At 43.2% G+C, this 18028-nt stretch overlaps 1 protein-coding gene across 1 annotated transcript; it reads left to right on the forward strand.

Moving 5' to 3' along the window:
• Positions 1-11554: 11554 nt before the first annotated feature.
• On the forward strand, positions 11555-14488 carry COX19 (cytochrome c oxidase assembly factor COX19). The gene is made up of 3 exons (XM_081840155.1): positions 11555-11745; positions 12848-12959; positions 13793-14488. Exons 1-3 carry the CDS (start codon positions 11664-11666, stop codon positions 13878-13880), a joined length of 282 nt encoding a protein of 93 aa, XP_081696281.1. The 5' UTR covers positions 11555-11663; the 3' UTR covers positions 13881-14488.
• The last annotated feature ends 3540 nt before the right edge of the window (positions 14489-18028 follow it).

Genomic DNA, 18028 nt, shown 5'->3' on the forward strand with positions numbered 1-18028 from the left:
TAAATAAACTAAATAAATTAGAGGGACACGGGTGGTGCTGTGGGTTAAACCACAGAGCCTAGGACTTGCCGATCAGAAGGTCGGCGGTTCGAATCCCTGTGACGGGGTGAGCTCCCGTTGCTTGGTCCCTGCTCCTGCCCACCTAACAGTTCGAAAGCACGTCAAAGTGCAAGTAGATAAATAGGTACCACTCTGGCGGGAAGGTAAATGGCGTTTCCGTGCACTGCTCTGGTTCACCAGAAGTGGCTTAGTCATGCTGGCCACATGACCCGGAAGCTGTACGCCGGCTCCCTCGGCAATAAAGTGAGATGAGCACCACAACCCCAGAGTCAGCCACGACTGGATCTAATGGTCAGGGGTCCCTTTACCTTTTAAATATACTAACTTTGGGATGAAAACAATACAAAAGCATACCTATTAAAATGCAGATAGCTTAGAAAACAAAACAACCACTATTAAGAGCCCATTCCTTAAAAACAAAAAAACCAGCTCCCCAAAAGCCTACTGGAGTAAAAAAAATGTCTTCACCTGCCAGTGGAAGGACATTCTATCAAAGTGATGTCGCTAGCCTATTGATGTGATGTCACCTGATTGACAAGTGGGTGTGGTTTTAATTGGAACCCTTGGTGGGTCAAGGTGAGTCCATGTGGTGGAGGTTACCTATCCTGGTTTAGAAGATTTCTTATCACCTGGATGAATGAGATAAGCATGTCCAATGTTACAATTTACCGTATTTTTCGCTCTATAAGACGCACCAGACCACAAGACGCACCTAGTTTTTGGAGGAGGAAAACAAAGAAAAAAAATATTCTGAATCCCAGAAGCCAGAACAGCAAGAGGGATCACTGCGCAGTGAAAGCAACAATCCCTCTTGCTGTTCTGGCTTCTGGGATACCTGCGCAGCCTGCATTCGCTCCATAAGACGCACACACATTTCCCCTTACTTTTTTGGAGGGAAAAAGTGAGTCTTATAGAGCAAAAAATACAGTATACATTTTAAATCGTAATGCTCATCCGCTGTAATCCAGGCAGCCAAAGAAATAATACTTATATAACTAAGAAGTCCAACAACTGAAAGCCACAAAAGAAAACTGAAATACCGCAAAGCATAATATATGCACTCATCACAGCTGATCTCATATTTGATTTCTACAATACTTTCAAATGCAGAAGGAAAAAGGCTAAGACTAACTAATATGCTTTAGGCTGAAACTGAAATACAAGTGTTTGTTGGTATTCAGCAAGATGTAGGTTTAGTTTGAATGTGATATTTCTGGAAATCTTGATCTCACTGGGCGAATGCAGACAATCATTTACCCAGTGGTTATGCATTACATGACTGCGTATGTAAGCATGTGATAATCTAATCTCCTGTATCATCTGGCCAAGTGATGAGAATTTTATCATTCCTCCACTTCCTGGGTTTCTGATACAGAATTGTATTTGCAGGCTGATATGGATGATCAGCAATCAGCTGGTTACATGCGCAGCCTGGCAAACTATCCCTTGGTAAAGAACAACTAAGTTAATCTATACTCAGCTTGCCTTTGTGCTCAAGCACCAGAAAATACCAGAGAACAAACTAGGGCCCCTTTTTCCGATACAAGAGCATTTTTCCGATACAAGTCACTCCATTGTCTAGAACAAGGGATACTCAATGCATGTAACTAGCGGCAAACCAACCACGTGCACTGTGAGTCTATGGTCTTTTAATGGTGCACCTATGCACATTCTGTATAGTATGGATAGGACGTATATTTCCTTTTTTAGTGATGGTTGAAATTACCATAATGGTCGCAACAGCAAATAAATGGATGGGTTAATCTATTTCTGGTTCATGTCAGGTTCACATATCAATTTTTTAAAATATATGTTTTTGTCAGGGAACTGCCATCGGAGCCAGAGGGAGAGGGAGGGCTCCAGAGGGATTCCGGAGGGAGAGAAGCAGCCCATCTTCTGGGGAAGGAAATCAGCGTAACGCTAGTGGAGAAGGGGGGCAGATGGGGGAATCGGCGAGGTGGCTCCATGACTCCTCGCTGGAGACCAGCAGGGAGAGCACGGGTCCTCCGCTGCCCACACCCTCCCTGCGCAGAAGGCTTCCGCACAGGGAGAGTAGGCGGAGACTAGGCGTCAAAGAGCTTCTTTGCTGGAAGAAGTTCAAGAAATGCCCACTGACGGATTCTGCCAGCGATTGAGACAGCCACGGGTGAGTGGCTGTCCGGACAGAAAGGCTTCACCCAGGTAACTCAGCCAAGCGTGGCGACGATTTACGCACGAGCAACCCCTAGAACCATTACAGTTTTATTTTTGCATTTTACAATATTTTAACAACAAAAATTAAATCTAAACAAATTCAACCTGCTTTTTCTTCAACCCCCCCATTATATATCACAATCTTACTACATAACCAATTCAAACCTATTTACAAATGTTAGCTTTTCACTCCCTTTATTTCTTACTGCTCATTTCTGCTAATGTTTTTATCATTTACAATTTGTTTTCATATATTTGACAAATTTTCCCCATACCGTTAAGAAAAGTCTCTCATCTTGATCTCTTGTTCTTCCCAGCAAGTTTCGCCATCTCTGTGTATTCCATCTGTCTCATTGAAACTTCTTTCCATCTTTAGGCATATACCATTTGGGCAGCTGTGGTAGCATACACAAATAGCTTTTTTCTTATCTTTGGGCACCTCTTCCTCAATTATACCTAAAAGATAAGCTTCTGGTTTTTTTAACAAAAGTTATTTTCAACATTTATAAGTCCATTCCACTCTGACAGCAATGTGCACTCTGTGTATGTGCTATATAAATCCTGTTAAACAAAACAAATATATAACTGTAAAACAATAAAATAAAATGGATGGAAATTTGAATATAAATGTGTGTGTGTGTGTGTGTGTGTGTGTGTGTGTGTTTGTTGTCGTTTAGTCATTTAGTCATGTCCGACTCGTCGTGACTCCATGGACCAGAGCACGCCAGGCACTCCTGTCTTCCACTGCCTCCCGCAGTTTGGTCAAACTCATGCTGGTAGCTTCAAGAACACTGTTCAGCCATCTCGTCCTCTCTCGTCCCCTTCTCCTTGTGCCCTCAACATCTGGGTCTTTTCCAGGGAGTCTTCTTTTCTCATGTGGTGGCCAAAGTATTGGAGCCTCAGCTTCAGGATCTGTCCTTCCAGTGAGCACTCAGGGCTGATTTCCTTAAGAATGGAGAGGTTTGATCTTCTTGCAGTCCACGGGACTCTCAAGAGTCTCCTCCAGCACCATAATTCAAAAGCATCAATTTTTTGGCGATCAGCCTTCTTTATGGTCCAGCACTCACTTCCATACATCACTACTGGAAAAACCATAGCTTTAACTATACGGACTTTTGTTGGCAAGGTGATGTTCCTGCTTTTTAAGATGCTGTCTAGGTTTGTCATTGCTTTTCTCCCAAGAAACAGGCGTCTTTTAATTTCGTGACTATTTTCTTACAATATATATATTTCTAAACATTGGAGATAGAACATAGTCACTGCAGTTGTTTACTTGGGTAACTACAGCGCTGTTGCAGCATCTGGTTTGTGTGAAAGGCCTTAGTGGGAAACAGCAATTTCCTCACTTCCATTGCAGGCATTTGTTTTTGTTTTTTTTAAAAAAATAATATTTATTGCTTTTAAACATTACAAAGAAGAAGAACAAGAAGAGAAGAAAAAAAACAAAAAAACAATACAATACAATATATAAACAATACACAACACAACACTAACACAATAAACTAAACATAACCAAACAAAAACTATTTAAAGCACACTTCTTACCATACCAATATCTTAACTTTCATTCCCTTGTTTCATCAACCTCCTCACACCTCCCTTTTCGTATTCTACTTCTATTAATTGTTTCAGCAAATCCTTTCCATCTTCCTCTATTTCTGTCATATAATTGTCTTAACATATTTTAACCTTATTTTCCCTTTAATACTCTAATAATCTATCTACACTTAATTCCTTATAACATTTCTACTAAAGCCATATAACTTCATTCCAACATTTTTCTAACACTCATTAATTTTACATTATTTCTATAAATAGTCTTTAAACTTTTTTCCAATCTTCTTCCACCGTCTCTTCTCCCTGGTCTCGGATTCTGCCAGTCCTTTCCACCAATTCCATATAGTCCATCAACCTGGTGATCTTCTGTCCGATGCTCTTAACTCTTTTCCAAGTCCCTTCTGCGGGTCTTCTTCGTACTTATACAAGAACTTTGCTTTGTCTTCTACTGATCTTATTTTTGTTTTCCTTCCTTTGAGGCTGAAGAGTAGATCTCGGGGAAACTCCCACCTAAAGATAATTTTATTCCTTCTCGACAGGGCAACCAAATCTCCATAGTTAAACCTAAGATCCAAAAGGTATTTCAGGACGTCTTTAAAAATTTCCTCTCTTGACTGTTGTTCTTCTAAGTTCTTCTGGTAAAGTCTGAAAACCCTCACAATTTTAGTTTCTTCTTGGCCCAAGACCAGGTCCCCAAAATCAGCAGATTCCTGTGTAAGAAAGTCCATCAAACCTTCCCTCTTCAGTTCAGGCAGGGCTCTGATCCTCAAAGTCTGTTTTCCTTTAGATTCAATCATAACAGGCATCAACTTATGGTCATCAAATTGCATGTGTGAGGCTGGGACTCTTTCTCTCTCCAATTGTGTTACTTTAGGTTCAATGGCAACAGCTTTCTCCCTAGCCTTCTCTGCAGTTTGCCAAGTCAAAGTAGATTCCTGTGTCAATTTCTGGATAGTTTCTGTATTGGTGTTCACCTTTTGTCCCAAAAAATCCACCTTCTTGTGAAGTTGTTCCAATGAATCATTTATCTTACATAATACAGCCACTAAGGCCTCTTCTGTCGACATTCTTAACCGATTCAAGGTCATTCCCAAAGTCTCACAGCTTTATCTTGCAGCTGGAAATTCCCCCAGCTCAGCTCTTGTAACAGTTTCAAAGGTTTCCTCTAGAGGGAAACAGTTTCTATTTGTATTAATCCTTTTAAGCACAGTTCAAACAATAAAGTTAGTTTCAATTTTCAGTTACTTTTACTCCTTTTTAAGAGCAGACGGAGAGAATAGAAACAATGTATCTCTCTTATTTAGCTAGCTGTCAGCGAACGTTCTATTCACTGTCAACAAACAATCAAAAAACGTCAGTCTTACTAGCAGCCCGTTTCCAGGTTCGGAACGGTGGTATTTTGACTTTCTTCACTCTCTCCTGCAGGCACACACAATCCAAAGCTCCCCCCCTCTTCTCCTGCTTCCAAGTGGGTTTAGTGCTTTCTACCGAAGGAAATTTAGTCCTTTACAGTAGGCTTTCCAAGACTTTAGCTTACAGTCTCTTTGCTGCGATCTATTTACAAAAGGGGAAGGCGGACTTCCTGTTTTGAACCTCCCCGTTTCGGTGCCAAATTAAGACATTTAAAAATCCAATTCTCCGCTCTACTCACGGGTAGTTGCTTTAAGATCAAATTGTCCACAGGAAAAAGTCAGCGCTCTCCGGCAACAGCTATGCGGCTTCACTCCGTGGAAGAAGCAGTCAATTCGAAGCACCGCGCCACTCACCCCACGCCGCTCCGGAACCCCGAAACTGGGTTTCCCCGCGAGTGGGGGAGGCGCAAAAGGTGCCAGCCGAATCCCAGGTTCACGGGCTTCACCCGCCTGTGATTTTTAATGGGTCTCCGCCTTCGCCGTGGCGGCCAGACCTAGATTTCCACGAGGCAAATTCCTCCCGATCAGAGGAATTCAGCCATTGCCAGAGGCGCCAACCCGGATGTCCATTGCAGGCATTTGGACTAGAATGATCGTCTACAATTCTATGATTTCTATGAACTGGACAAATTAATGTAGTGGTGAGCGAGGGGGCATCTAATCGTGCCCCTTTCTAAAAAAAAAATTTTTTGTGTGGTTTTTTTACTTTTTGTAAATCTACCCAACAACAACTACCAGACATTTAGAAGGCATCTGAAGGAAGCCCTGTTTAGGGAAGCTTTTAATGTTTGATGGACTACTGTATTTTAATATTTTGTTGGAAGCCGCCCAGAGTGGCTGGGGAAGTCCAGCCAGATGGGCGGGGTATAAATGATAAATTATTATTATTATTATTACCCAAGAAAACAACAAAATTGGGATCAAGGGGTTTTCCCGGGACAGTGGAGGGAGGGTGTGCTGTGCCTCGTTGGGGTAGTGGTGGTGGAAATGCTCTAGGAGGAGGGAGGACAAAAAAAATGGGTCAAGAAGGGTTGGGTTGAGAAAGCCTCTCCTCCTTCCAGAGGGGAGGAGTTGTGAACGGGAGTCGTTTCCCGCGTGGTAGGGGGTGTTCCGGCCCCTGCGTCTGCTGTCCCGGCTGCTGTGCCACGCCCCCTGGCAACCAACCAATCAGGCAGAAGCTGAGGAGGCGGGGTTTAGCCGCTCAAATGCGGCTGTGGCAGCATTGCCTTCTCATTGCGCTGCTGGGTTTCGTCGGATGATGATCCGGCTGCTCTGTTCCCCAGGACAACTTTGTTTTGGTCCAACCTTCTGAAGAGGAGGTTTTGGCGAGGCTCCCGTAGCCCTACGGTCATCGACAACTCCAGAAAACTTGTAAATTGTGTGGTGGCATGCAAATTGTGCTTTATGAATGGCTATGTGATTCTGCATGCTGACATCTGGTTCAGCGAGTTGACTCTGTTCTGGGAAGATGGTGTTCACCTTTCGGATATCGGCAATGATATTTGGCTGGCCGACATCATCAGAAGCCTTAGGGATTGGTTGCAGCTGTGAGGGTATTGGCGGCGAGCCTTTTTTGGCTCGGGTGGCGGTTAGGCATTGGAATATGTTTGTGTATTGGAGGGCAGGGTGTCACCATCGCCTATCCCTCCACTTTTGGTTATTCCGTTAAAGGAATCCGGCGGTCATGGATCCTGTCTGATGCCCTTGCTAGGTGGCTAGGGCCATGGCACTGACATCAGGGGGAGCTTGCAGTTGTATTTGCATCAACAAGCTCCTCCTACTGGTGGTTAACCCTTGATAGACTCACAGCTCCCTGAGGGGGTGGACTCACGCTCTGTTGTTTTATCCAATGCCTAAGCCAATACAGTGGTACCTCAGGTTAAGTACTTAATTCGTTCCGGAGGTCCGTTCTTAACCTGAAACTGGTCTTAACCTGAAGCACCACTTTAGCTAATGGGGCCTCCTGCTGCTGCTGTGCCGCCGGAGCACGATTTCTGTTCTTATCTTGAAACAAAGTTCTTAACCTGAAGCACTATTTCTGGGTTAGCAGAGTGTGTAACCTGAAGCGTATGTAACCCGAGGTACCACTGTACCACTCACATGCTGTAATCAATAAAGTTGTGGCGTTTTTTAGCCCATTAACCTAATATACTGCGTCCTTGTGTCTTTCTTATCCTCAAGTGGGTGGTGGGTCCTCGACTCACAAATGTTTTCATGTGAGGAATGTTGAAGGGGATATTCTTATGGAAAGAGAAGCAGGGATGTGTGACTGGGCAAGAGGCCCACCAGCATTCTAGGTGTGGTTATTTGAATGTAGTATCCGGAATACTGCAGTCAGCAACAGTGTCTGGGTGGCAATCAGGAAAATTTTTGGAAAAATCCAGCCAAATAGCAGCCCCTAGCAGCAGTGCCGTTTTTGCTGAAAAAGCTCAACAAGTTTGGAGAAAACTGGGGGAAAAAAGGTTAACAGCTTTTGCCAGAAAGGAAAAAGATTTTTTTAAAAAAAATATGGCAACCCTAGTGTTTCCTCCTGCTTGTTTCCTTCCTCGTGTTATTGCCAAAAGTAATAACCAGCCAAATTTCAAAGTGCTAATTGCATTATATACCGTAGAAAACAATCAGTTGCTTAGAACCCCCCCCCCCCCAAATTCATTACTCGTGGTTTGCAGGAACATAATTAAGACCTCAGATTTCAAGATGCCTAATCCGATGGTTATGTAACTAAACTGGGTGTACTTTTCCATTTACAGTTTCAAATTCTAGAGTGGGAAAGGATTAAGGAGCACAAACAACAGGTCGCCTTGAGCGGCAGTGATATTTTTGCAACGATTACCTTATGATCTGGACGCACGAGAGAGCATCTAAGATCTTCCCTGCTCATTGAGATCTCTTACTGACCATCTTTTGATGGATCTGATGTCTACTAAGTTTACAATCACCGCGGAACAGGCATGTTCAGTTTGCCCCACCTACATAACCCAAGTTTGGATCTACTTTCTGCTGCTGTGCATAACGTATGGGAGCAAGGTCCTTAACATATATATTAAATTTTAGGAAACATGAGGAGAAATAAATAAATATTACAGCTATCAAAACAATATTACACACTTCAAAGAAACAAGTTGATACAACATAAGACTGGCTGCTAATAAACTACAAAAGAGCAACCCAAACGCACTCAACTTGAAGCAACTTCAACCCGAGGTATGACTCTATTAAGAAAAAGAAAGAAGCTCCTGGACATGCCTATAAATTATCCATGCCTATAAATTATCAGGCTTTCTTGTAACTGAAATGTGTCGGTATGCAGCTGGCTGCAGCTCATACTGCAACAGATCCCAGCAAATTAAAATGAGGTAGTATCAGTATCAATTTTTATTTCGGTCCCAGGCCAGCATAAGATACATACAGATAAACTGAACACATAAAACATAAAACATAAAACACATAAAACTAGCAACTGAGTATGTAACACATTTCCCTGTCGTTTGGAAACCATCCTTAATAGTTAAGGGAGCAAGACCACGTGGGAGGAAGGATAGTCTCAGCCAATAATTCAGTGTGGCAAGCCATACTCTGGCCTCGATTCTTACCAATCCAGCTTTGAGATGTATGGTAGCATTGGAGACGTGTTTAGGTACTTGTAGGGTTGATCTTAAGAACTTAGATGAGACAAAAGTGTTATGTACTGAAGTTCTCACCCTGGGCCAGCAGGGGGATACTGTAGATAGTTTTCACTCAGGTCCACATATGCAAATAAGGGATTGAAAGTGACATTCAGTGATTGGATGGTTACAGAAAATGGTTACTGTTGCGTTCTAGGGGAGCTCTGTATAAGCAGGCTGGCTGAACCCTTCAGTTCAGTTCTGTTCTGGTCTGTGAATAAACAAGAGCTGTTTGAAGAATTGCTGTGTCATCTGATATGTTCACCCACAACTTAACAAAAAGGATCCTGTGCACATGTTTGTGAAAATGAAGCTCCACTACACACAGTGGGGGCTGACTCAGAAGTAAACATGCACAGGACGGCATGGCACTGAACTCTTCGGTCTGTTAAGTAACTTGGGCCATCTTTTCTTTTTCTTTTTTAAAAACGCAGTCAAATCAGAACCAAGTTTTTCTTGGAAGAACATTTTGTTCAAAATGCCAGTGGTAATAAATCACCAAATACAGTTCCCATATGAGTATACCAACCGCAGGGCTTATTATGCAATGAACAGAACAAAGTAAGGCATGCCCAGGTGATGTTATGGCATTTCACACCTTTGCAGGGAAAGCTGTCGAACCACCTGCTTTTCTGCAACTGCTTTTCTGCAACTGTTTTATACCACGTATATTCAACCCTGCTTCCCAAGAGCGACAGGCAACCAGTGTCTCACAACAACCCCTGGTGTCCGGTGGCCCTTGAGACCGAAAGGGCAGAAGGCAGAAAGAGGTCAAAAGCAGAGCCAGTGAAAGGCATTACCAAGTCATGTGGCTCCAACGTGCTCCCACATCCACATCTGTCCTGTAGTTTCTTGAGAAAACCTGCTGTCGGATGCATTGTCTCTTAAACCAGCTCCCATCCGATTTGAACACGCAAACCACACTCATTTTGCAATTAACCTCAGGTGCATACATTTGAGGCAGCCATTGTGCATGCGCAGATGATGGCACATGCACAGGTGTGAGCTTCACTAAATAGTAGTTACGTGGGGTAATGAAGCCACAGAGAAACCAAACAGGCAATGCTCATTAGGTGAAGACACCTTCACCACACCCTCCAACATTTCTTCGATAAAAATAGGGACGTCCCATTCCATAATGATCATTTTACTATTTACACCCCACACATCTGACTGTGTTACCCCAGCCACTCTGGGCAGCTTCCAACACATAATAAAACATTAGAAAACAATCCTATACAGGACTGCCTTCAGATGGCTCGGGCGTCAGTTACCTCCATACCCTCCCACATTTCTCCAATGAAAATAGAGACATTCTAAGGAAAAGTGGGACATTCCAGGATCAAAGCAGAAACCGGGATGGATTCCCTAAATCAGGGACATCCCTGGAAAACAGGGGCACTTGGAGGGTCTGCTCCACCCCCTTTCTGGCATGTACAGCAGCGTGTAAATGCGATCTGAAATGCAACAGGGGAGAACTGCCTGTGTTTTAAGCTGCTAACACTTAAATCTATATTCTGAAAAAAGCCACCTTCTGCTTGAACAAGTATCCCAGCTGAAGGACTGGAACTAGCTGAAGCACAAGTAGAGAATGCTTTCTTCTGAAACATTTAAGATAATGTTTTCTCGTTGTTAACTTTGTTTTACCAACTTTGCTTTGGTAAATGCGCACTGTGTAGCCGACCTCCTGTTATGTACTGAAGTTCTCACCCTGGGCCAGCAGGGGGACACTGTAGATAGTTATGCAAATGAAGGATTGAAAGTGATGTTCAGTGATTGGATAGTTTGTATGCAAATGAAGGATCGAAAGTGACGTTCAGTGATTGGATAGTTTTAGAAAGTCGCAACAGTTGCATTGTTCTGGAGCTCTATATAAGCAGGCTGACTGAGCTCCTCAGTTCAGTTCAGTTCAGTTCAGTCATCTGAATAAAGAAGAGCTGTTTGAAGAATCGCTGTGTCGTCTGATATGTTTGCCCACAACTTAACACCTCCTTTAAGATACAGTGGTACCTCAGGTTACATACGCTTCAGGTTAAATACGCTTCAGGTTACGGACTCTGCTAACCCATAAATATTACCTTGTATTAAGAACTTTGCTTCAGGATGAGAACAGAAATTGTGCAGCAGCAGCAAAGCAGCAGCAGCAGGAGGTCCCATTAGCTAAAGTTAAGGTTAAGAACAGTTTCAGGTTAAGAACAGACTTCCAGAACGAATTAAGTTCTTAACCTGAGGTACCACTGTAATGTTTTAGTTTCTTGTTGATTGTGTTACTTTGAATGCAAGTTTTATATTTGACTTTCTTCAGTAATGTTTTATCCTGGATCGTCTTATCTGATGTTTTGATGTAGGTAGGTTGCAAACCGCTTGGAGATTTATTTATTTATTTTCTAAAGAATTATACAGCAAAGCGGTATAGATTTCCTGGAATTGAAGAAATCACGTCTTCCAGTTTCAATCTGAAGGCGCAATTAAGACTGGTTAGTCTCTGAAATATCGCAAGGCTCCTTTGCTTTCTGCAAAGCACATATTTATCAATAAGTAAAATAAGATTTTAAAATGCCAGCTCCCTCCCGGCCAGGCATCCACCTGGGGCAAAAGGAGGCGGGGCTAACTGCTCGGCTCCTCCCCGCCCGATCAGCTCTGCTCTCGTTTCTTCTGGCCTGGCTCGGCGCTCCACTCCACAACCTGGGGCTTGACAACACGGAGATCCCGGAAGTGAGGCGAAGGTTCGGTCAGAGGCGCAGCGGCTGCGTCGGGTCTTCGGAGAGTCGTCGTCATGTCTACGGCTATGAACTTCGGGACGAAAAGCTTCAAGCCGAGGCCGCCGGACAAAGGCGCTTTCCCTCTGGATCATTTCGGTGAGACGGTCCCCCCCCCCGCAACCGTCTATCCCCTCGGCTGCGCATGTGCGATTCCTCCACCCACCATAGAGAGGACGTTGGGTGGGGGGAGAGAAAGTACGACAGGCATTTCCGGCCTAAAAGCGTACAGTCAATAAGGGCGCTTGCCCATAGATGCGCAAGTGATAGAGGGGTACCGCTGTGAGCCCATAGGAACGATAGCTTTCCGTTAGCAGAACCTCTGTCATGGGCCCCCTAGGGGAGGGGAGGGGAACTTTTGACCATCGTGCTGCTGAGGGACTATAACTCCCATCATCCTTGGTGGGGGCCATGCTGGCTAGGGCTGATGGGAGTTGGAGTCCCTCAACACCTGGGGGCGCATTTTTCGCCATAAAAATGGAAGGGCAGGGGTGCAAATCAATGATTTTTAAAGCTCCACCTCCAGCACAAGAATTGACGCTGGGACCAGTAAGAGGCAGAAGAACATTATTTATTTCGATTGCATTTTATTTATTTATCTTATTTTGTAAAATTTATGCACCATTTGATTGTACAGTGATACCTCGGGTTACATACACTTCAGGTTACATATGCCTCAGGTTACAGACTCTGCTAACCCAGAAATATTACCTCGGGTTAAGAATTTTGCTTCGGCATGAGAACAGAAATTGTGCAGTGGTGGCACAGCGGCAGCAGGAAGCCCCATTAGCTAAAGTGGTGCTTCAGGTTAAGAACAGTTTCAGGTTAAGAACAGACCTCCAGAACAAATTAAGTTCTTAACATGAGGTACCACTGTATAAAAGCAGCATCACACCACTTAGATAGTCATGGCTTCTCCCAAAGAATCCTGAGAACTGCTAATGAATTCTAAATCAGCAACTTCACACTGAATTCCCCCTTTGAAACTATTTTTTTCTTGGAGCTTAGTGACCTGAAGGTTTGCTGGCGCCTCGGTGGTTTCAAGGTGTCTCCCCGCCTACTGCATTACGTTCTCGTGCTGAGCCACAGCAGCCAGCCTGTCCTTTTGAATAGCGCTATTGTTTTGTCTTACTCTTAATTCCATGTCTGTTTCTTTTCATGCCTCCTGTTTCAAAAAACGTGCTTTCCTTCTGTCGCACAGGCGAATGTACAGCTTTCAAAGAAAAATTCATGAAGTGTCTGAGGGAGAACAGCTTTGAGAATGCATTGTGCAGGCAGGAATCAAAGGAATATTTAGAATGCAGAATGGAGAGGCAAGTGCATTCTTATTTTGCAACACTTCACTTAAGCTAATGGATGTTTGCTCTCAATTTGCCAGAGACAACTTATGCTGGGCTGTCAGTGCACGGTGGATTTTTGGCTCCACAAACCACTGACTGCTTCATTTTTGAAATCTGTAAAATTACAGTACTTAATTCCCCCTGCACTTTTTCTTTTCTCCTCCTCTTCTTTTTTTGCTGACAATGAGTCCACATCCACCCCATACATTTAAAACACTGTTGTACCCCTTTAACAGTCACTTCTTTCCCCAAGGAATCATGGGAACTGTAGTTTGTTAAGGGTTTTGAGAGTTTTTAGGAGACCCCCTGTTTCCCTCCCAGAGCTACAGTTTCCTGAGAAGAACGATTGATTGTTAAATCACTTCGTTGTTTTTTGATATGACTTTGTAGTTTCCTATGTCCCTGTGTTTCTAGGGCGGCTGAGTGGTCCAGTGGACTAGAAACCTGTTGTTGTTTTTAAAAGGGAAACTGAAATCCTTGGCAATTCAAATTCTCTAGCCCATACCCCTTTTGTGAGCTTCTGTGCATTTTTAAGCAACCACTGCCCACATATTTTCAAGCATATTTTTATATCCATAAGCCAGGAACCTTCCTTTAAAAGAAAGCAAACCAACACCCTTAATTATACAAATTCTTTGCCAGGGGCTCCTCTGCAGTCCTATAGAATCATGTGAATCTTCTGGGTTTATTTTTTTATTTTATTTTAAGGAGCACAAAATTATTCAGAAAATGAAATTGCTAAGCATGCCAATTTCAAGTTTAATGCTTTTCAAAAAAAATTTGTTTTTGTTTTTTTGTTTGTTTAGACAACTTATGGCCAAAGAACCATTGGCAAAATTGGGATTTAAAGACCTAATAGAAGAAAAATCAGAAACCCAACAGGAGACATTGTGATGAAGAGAAAGAGAAAGAGAATCCTGACCTTCTCCTATAGAAAGGAGCAAATCTGCTGTGGTACATATTGTACGTTTCAGATCCTATCTTGATATGAAGTGCTCCTTGGAAGAAGCTGTTGCCAAGTAGAAGATTTACAGTGCAATCTTGTACACTTACCTACTCAGCAGTAAATCTCACTGAGTTTAATAGGGCTTACTCCCAAGTAAAGGGATCGGATTGTTTCAATGCTATCCCCACCCAGTTAGTCCCAGTGAAGTCAGTGAGTTTTTCTTCTAAGGACATGTATGTGCTGTTAGTGTGGGGAAGGAAATATTCCTTGGATATTCAAATTTGGACTACAAGCTCCCAGTACTTGCTTTGCAAAAAGCTTTGTTTTGAAGATTCTGGCAGAACTCATTGCACTGTGCATTGGGTTCAGCTTCTCTTCTTACAATTGGTATAAATAATAAATTATTATTATAAATTATTATTATTTGAGAGAAATGTTTCCTAGGATCTTAAGTGTACTTGCTTAGAAATACGGTGTGCTGAAATTATTCACCGGGACTTTTGCATCCAAGTGAAGCCTTAGGATAGGTATGTAAATAAATAATGTTTTTGAATCAGATTGTTTCTGATCATTTCATTCCTAAATCCAGTCCTCCTCTCCATCTCTTTCAGTTTCAGTTATGAAAATAGTTCTCATCAGAAGTGAGAATATTTGGCTGCCCTTTTGTCCTAGACCTCAATCTTTTGGCAACACAGAATTAATTCAGTAAAAAGGAACTCTGTTGCCGCTTTCAGAAATGCATGTACCTGTTTTGAGATTTTTTGTTGTTGCTGTCTTAAAACAGAAAGAAAATGCAGTGTGTTCTAGTACATTGGTAAATGAGGCAATGAGAAATACAGGCCCCAATCCAGGGCAAAGTGAGGCACACTTAAGCCCGTAATGCGCAGAAATGTAACTAATTGTGTGCTGAAATGTGTGCTGATATGCATGACTTTGGATGGGGTGTGTGTATGTGTGATTGTTTTTAAGAGTTTGTTTGAGGAACGGCATACCCTTTGATTTGAAGGTGATTCTCCTGCGTTCAAATTCTGCGTGGGGTGGGGAGACAGGAAGGACCTTAACTGAAACCTACAACTCACACATTGCCCTTTCCTTTCCAACTTGAAGCTGCCTTCGCAAGAGAGGGAGGATGTCTTCTTGTCCCACCCACTCTGGCACCTCAGCTGATGCTGTCTGGGTTAACCCTAAGAACGCCTTAAGTAGGACCCGGCTGGATCAGGCCAATGGCCCATCTAGTCCAGCATCCTGTCCTCACAGTGGCCAACCAAGCTTGTTCAAGAAGCAGGATTTGGTCCCCCTCCCCTCCTGCAGTTTCCAGCAACCAGTATTCCAATGCACTTTCCCCACCAACCACGATAATCTCAACAGCCCTTACTAAGATTGCCAGAGAACCATGGAGTTGGAGAGGGGTGTCAGATAGTCTAACCCTCTGCTCAATGCAGGAACGCCAGAGGCAGAAGAGCATCCTTGACAGATGGCCTCCAACCAGGGAGAGTCCATTGCCACCTTTGGGGCCACCTGGTACCACTGTCAAAGTGTTCTTGGGACAGGCTGTAGTGATGCAGGGTCTGCTTTTCATGCAAAGGGTCCCAGCTTCAAAGACCAGCAATTGCCAAGGAAGGCTGGGAGAGACCCCTCTCTGAAACCCTGGAGAGCCACTGCGATCAGTGTAGCTGATAACTACACTGCTAATGGCCTGGTTCCATAAAAAGCAGCTTCCTATTCTTCTTCAGGTTACAGTGGTACCTCGGGTTACAGACGCTTCAGGTTACAGACTCTGATAACCCAGATATAGTACTTTGGGTTAAGAAATTTACCTCAGGATGACAACAGAAATTGTGCGGCGGTGGTGGGAGGCCCCATGAGCTAAAGTGGTACCTCAGGTCAAGAACAGTTTGAGGTTAAGAATGGACCGCCGGAACGAATTAAGTTCATAACCCGAGGTACCACTGTACCTTATTTTACAAGGCGTATTATACTGTGTATAAACTGCATTATACTGATTTACTGTAAATTTTGTTCCATTTAATCCCTGCAAGATGGCCACAAATATAGCTTGGCTTATACAGCGGCCAATAAATAAATACAGTGGTACCTCAGGTTACAGACACTTCAGGTTACAAACTCTGCTAACCCAGAAATAGTACCTCGGGTTAGGAACTTTGCTTCAGGATGAGAACAGAAATCACACAGCAGCAGTGGGAGGCCCCATTACCTAAAGTGGTACCTCAGGTTAAGAACAGTTTCAGGTTGAGAACGGACCTCCAGAACGAATTAAGTTCTTAACCTGAGGTACACTGTATAGTCAACTCAGCTTCATTCAGTGGTAAGAACTAAAATGAATGGACCTAAGGTTCCTTCTGTACCATATATTTAAAGCAGTATCATATCACTTTCACTTCACCCCAAAGAATCGTGGGAAGCATAATTGGTTAAGAATGCTGAGAACTGTCATGTGAGTTAGCAAAAGCTTTCTGTGAAATGATTTATAATGAGTTGTGTGTGTGTGGGGGTAAATGTTGAATATCACTTTTGTGAAAAAACCAGAAGTTTTTCTTCTAGGTATAATTTTCGGAGAAGTACGCAATGAACAGGAAAAAAACTTTATGTATGCTACCACAGCTTCCCAGATGATTTACACCCAAAGATGGAAAGAAGAAGCAGTCCCAACAAAACAGGACTGGCAGTTTTAATTGATGGAGTACGCAGAAATGGCGAAACTTACCGGAAGAATTAGAAATCAAGATGACAGATTATTTAAAACCACAATAGGGGAAAATTATTGATTATTTGAAGATACATTGTAAATAAATTAAAATGTTAGCAGCATTGATATAAACATATGCAGCAAGAGATAATTAAAGGGGAAGATAAAAGAAATTTGGTAAATAGGTTTGAATTGGATATACAGTAATAAAAAGATATGAACTAAATAACTGCAGAAAGGAGGGGAGTTGAGGGAAATGCAAATTAAATTTGTAAAGATTTTGTTTTTCTCGTTAAAAATGCTTGTAAAATGTGAAAATGGAAAATATATTTTAATTCTGAAAAAGAGTGCTGAAGGAGACCCCATTCCCCTCACACAGCTACAGTCCCCATAGTTCTCTGGGAAATGGGGTGGATTACTGAGCTGTTCTGGGACTTGTAGCTCTGTGAGGGGAAAGAGGGACGACTCTCAGCATCTTTAACAAACTATACTTCCCAGGATTCTTTGGCTGCGACACTGCTCTAAATTTATAGTGCAGATGGGCCTAACTGGTCTGCTCTATAAGAAGCACAGCATTGGGTACAGCCTCGTGTTCCTGTTGGCACCAATTGTCAAACTGCTCTTGCTGTTAGGAAGTTAACCCTCATGTTTCCCTTCTGTAACTTGAGCCTCTTTGTGCTAGTTCTGCCCTCTGGGGCAGCAGGCAACAAATCTTGCAGGAGGTCATGTGATGGCCCTTCAGTTATTTAAAGAATGCGTGAAAACACAAGAAGAGGCTGCTGGATCAGGCCATTGGCCCATCTAGTCCTGCATCCTGGTCTCACAGTGGCCAACCAAATGCCTTGGGGGTGGGGGAAAGCCCGCAAGCAGGACCTGAACTCAGCACTCTCCCCTCCTATGGCTTCCAGCAACTGGTATTCAGAAGCATGACTGCATTGCAACAGTGGAGACTGAGCATAGCCATCATGGTTAGTAGCCATTGATAGTCTATACCTCCATGAAATTGTCCGATCCTCTTTTGAAGCCCTTGAAGTTAGTGGCTATACCTGTCTATTGTGGGTGCTAATTCCATAGTTTGGTGCTGGAGGAGACTCTTGAGAGTCTATGGACTGCAAGAAGATCAAACATATCCATTCTTAAGGAAATCAGCCCTGAGTGCTCACTGGAAGGACAGATCCTGAAGCTGAGGCTCCAATACTTTGGCCACCTCATGAGAAGAGAAGACTCCCTGGAAAAGACCGTGATGCTGGGAAAGATGGAGGGCACAAGGAGAAGGGGACGACAGAAGACGAGATGGTTGGACAGTGTTCTCGAAGCTACCAGCATGAGTTTGACCAAACGGCGGGAGGCAGTGGAAGACAGGAGTGCCTGGCATGCTCTGGTCCATGG

This window comes from Podarcis erhardii (assembly GCF_964252035.2).
Source record: "Podarcis erhardii genome assembly, chromosome: 14".
In the NCBI taxonomy this organism is placed as follows: domain Eukaryota; kingdom Metazoa; phylum Chordata; class Lepidosauria; order Squamata; family Lacertidae; genus Podarcis; species Podarcis erhardii.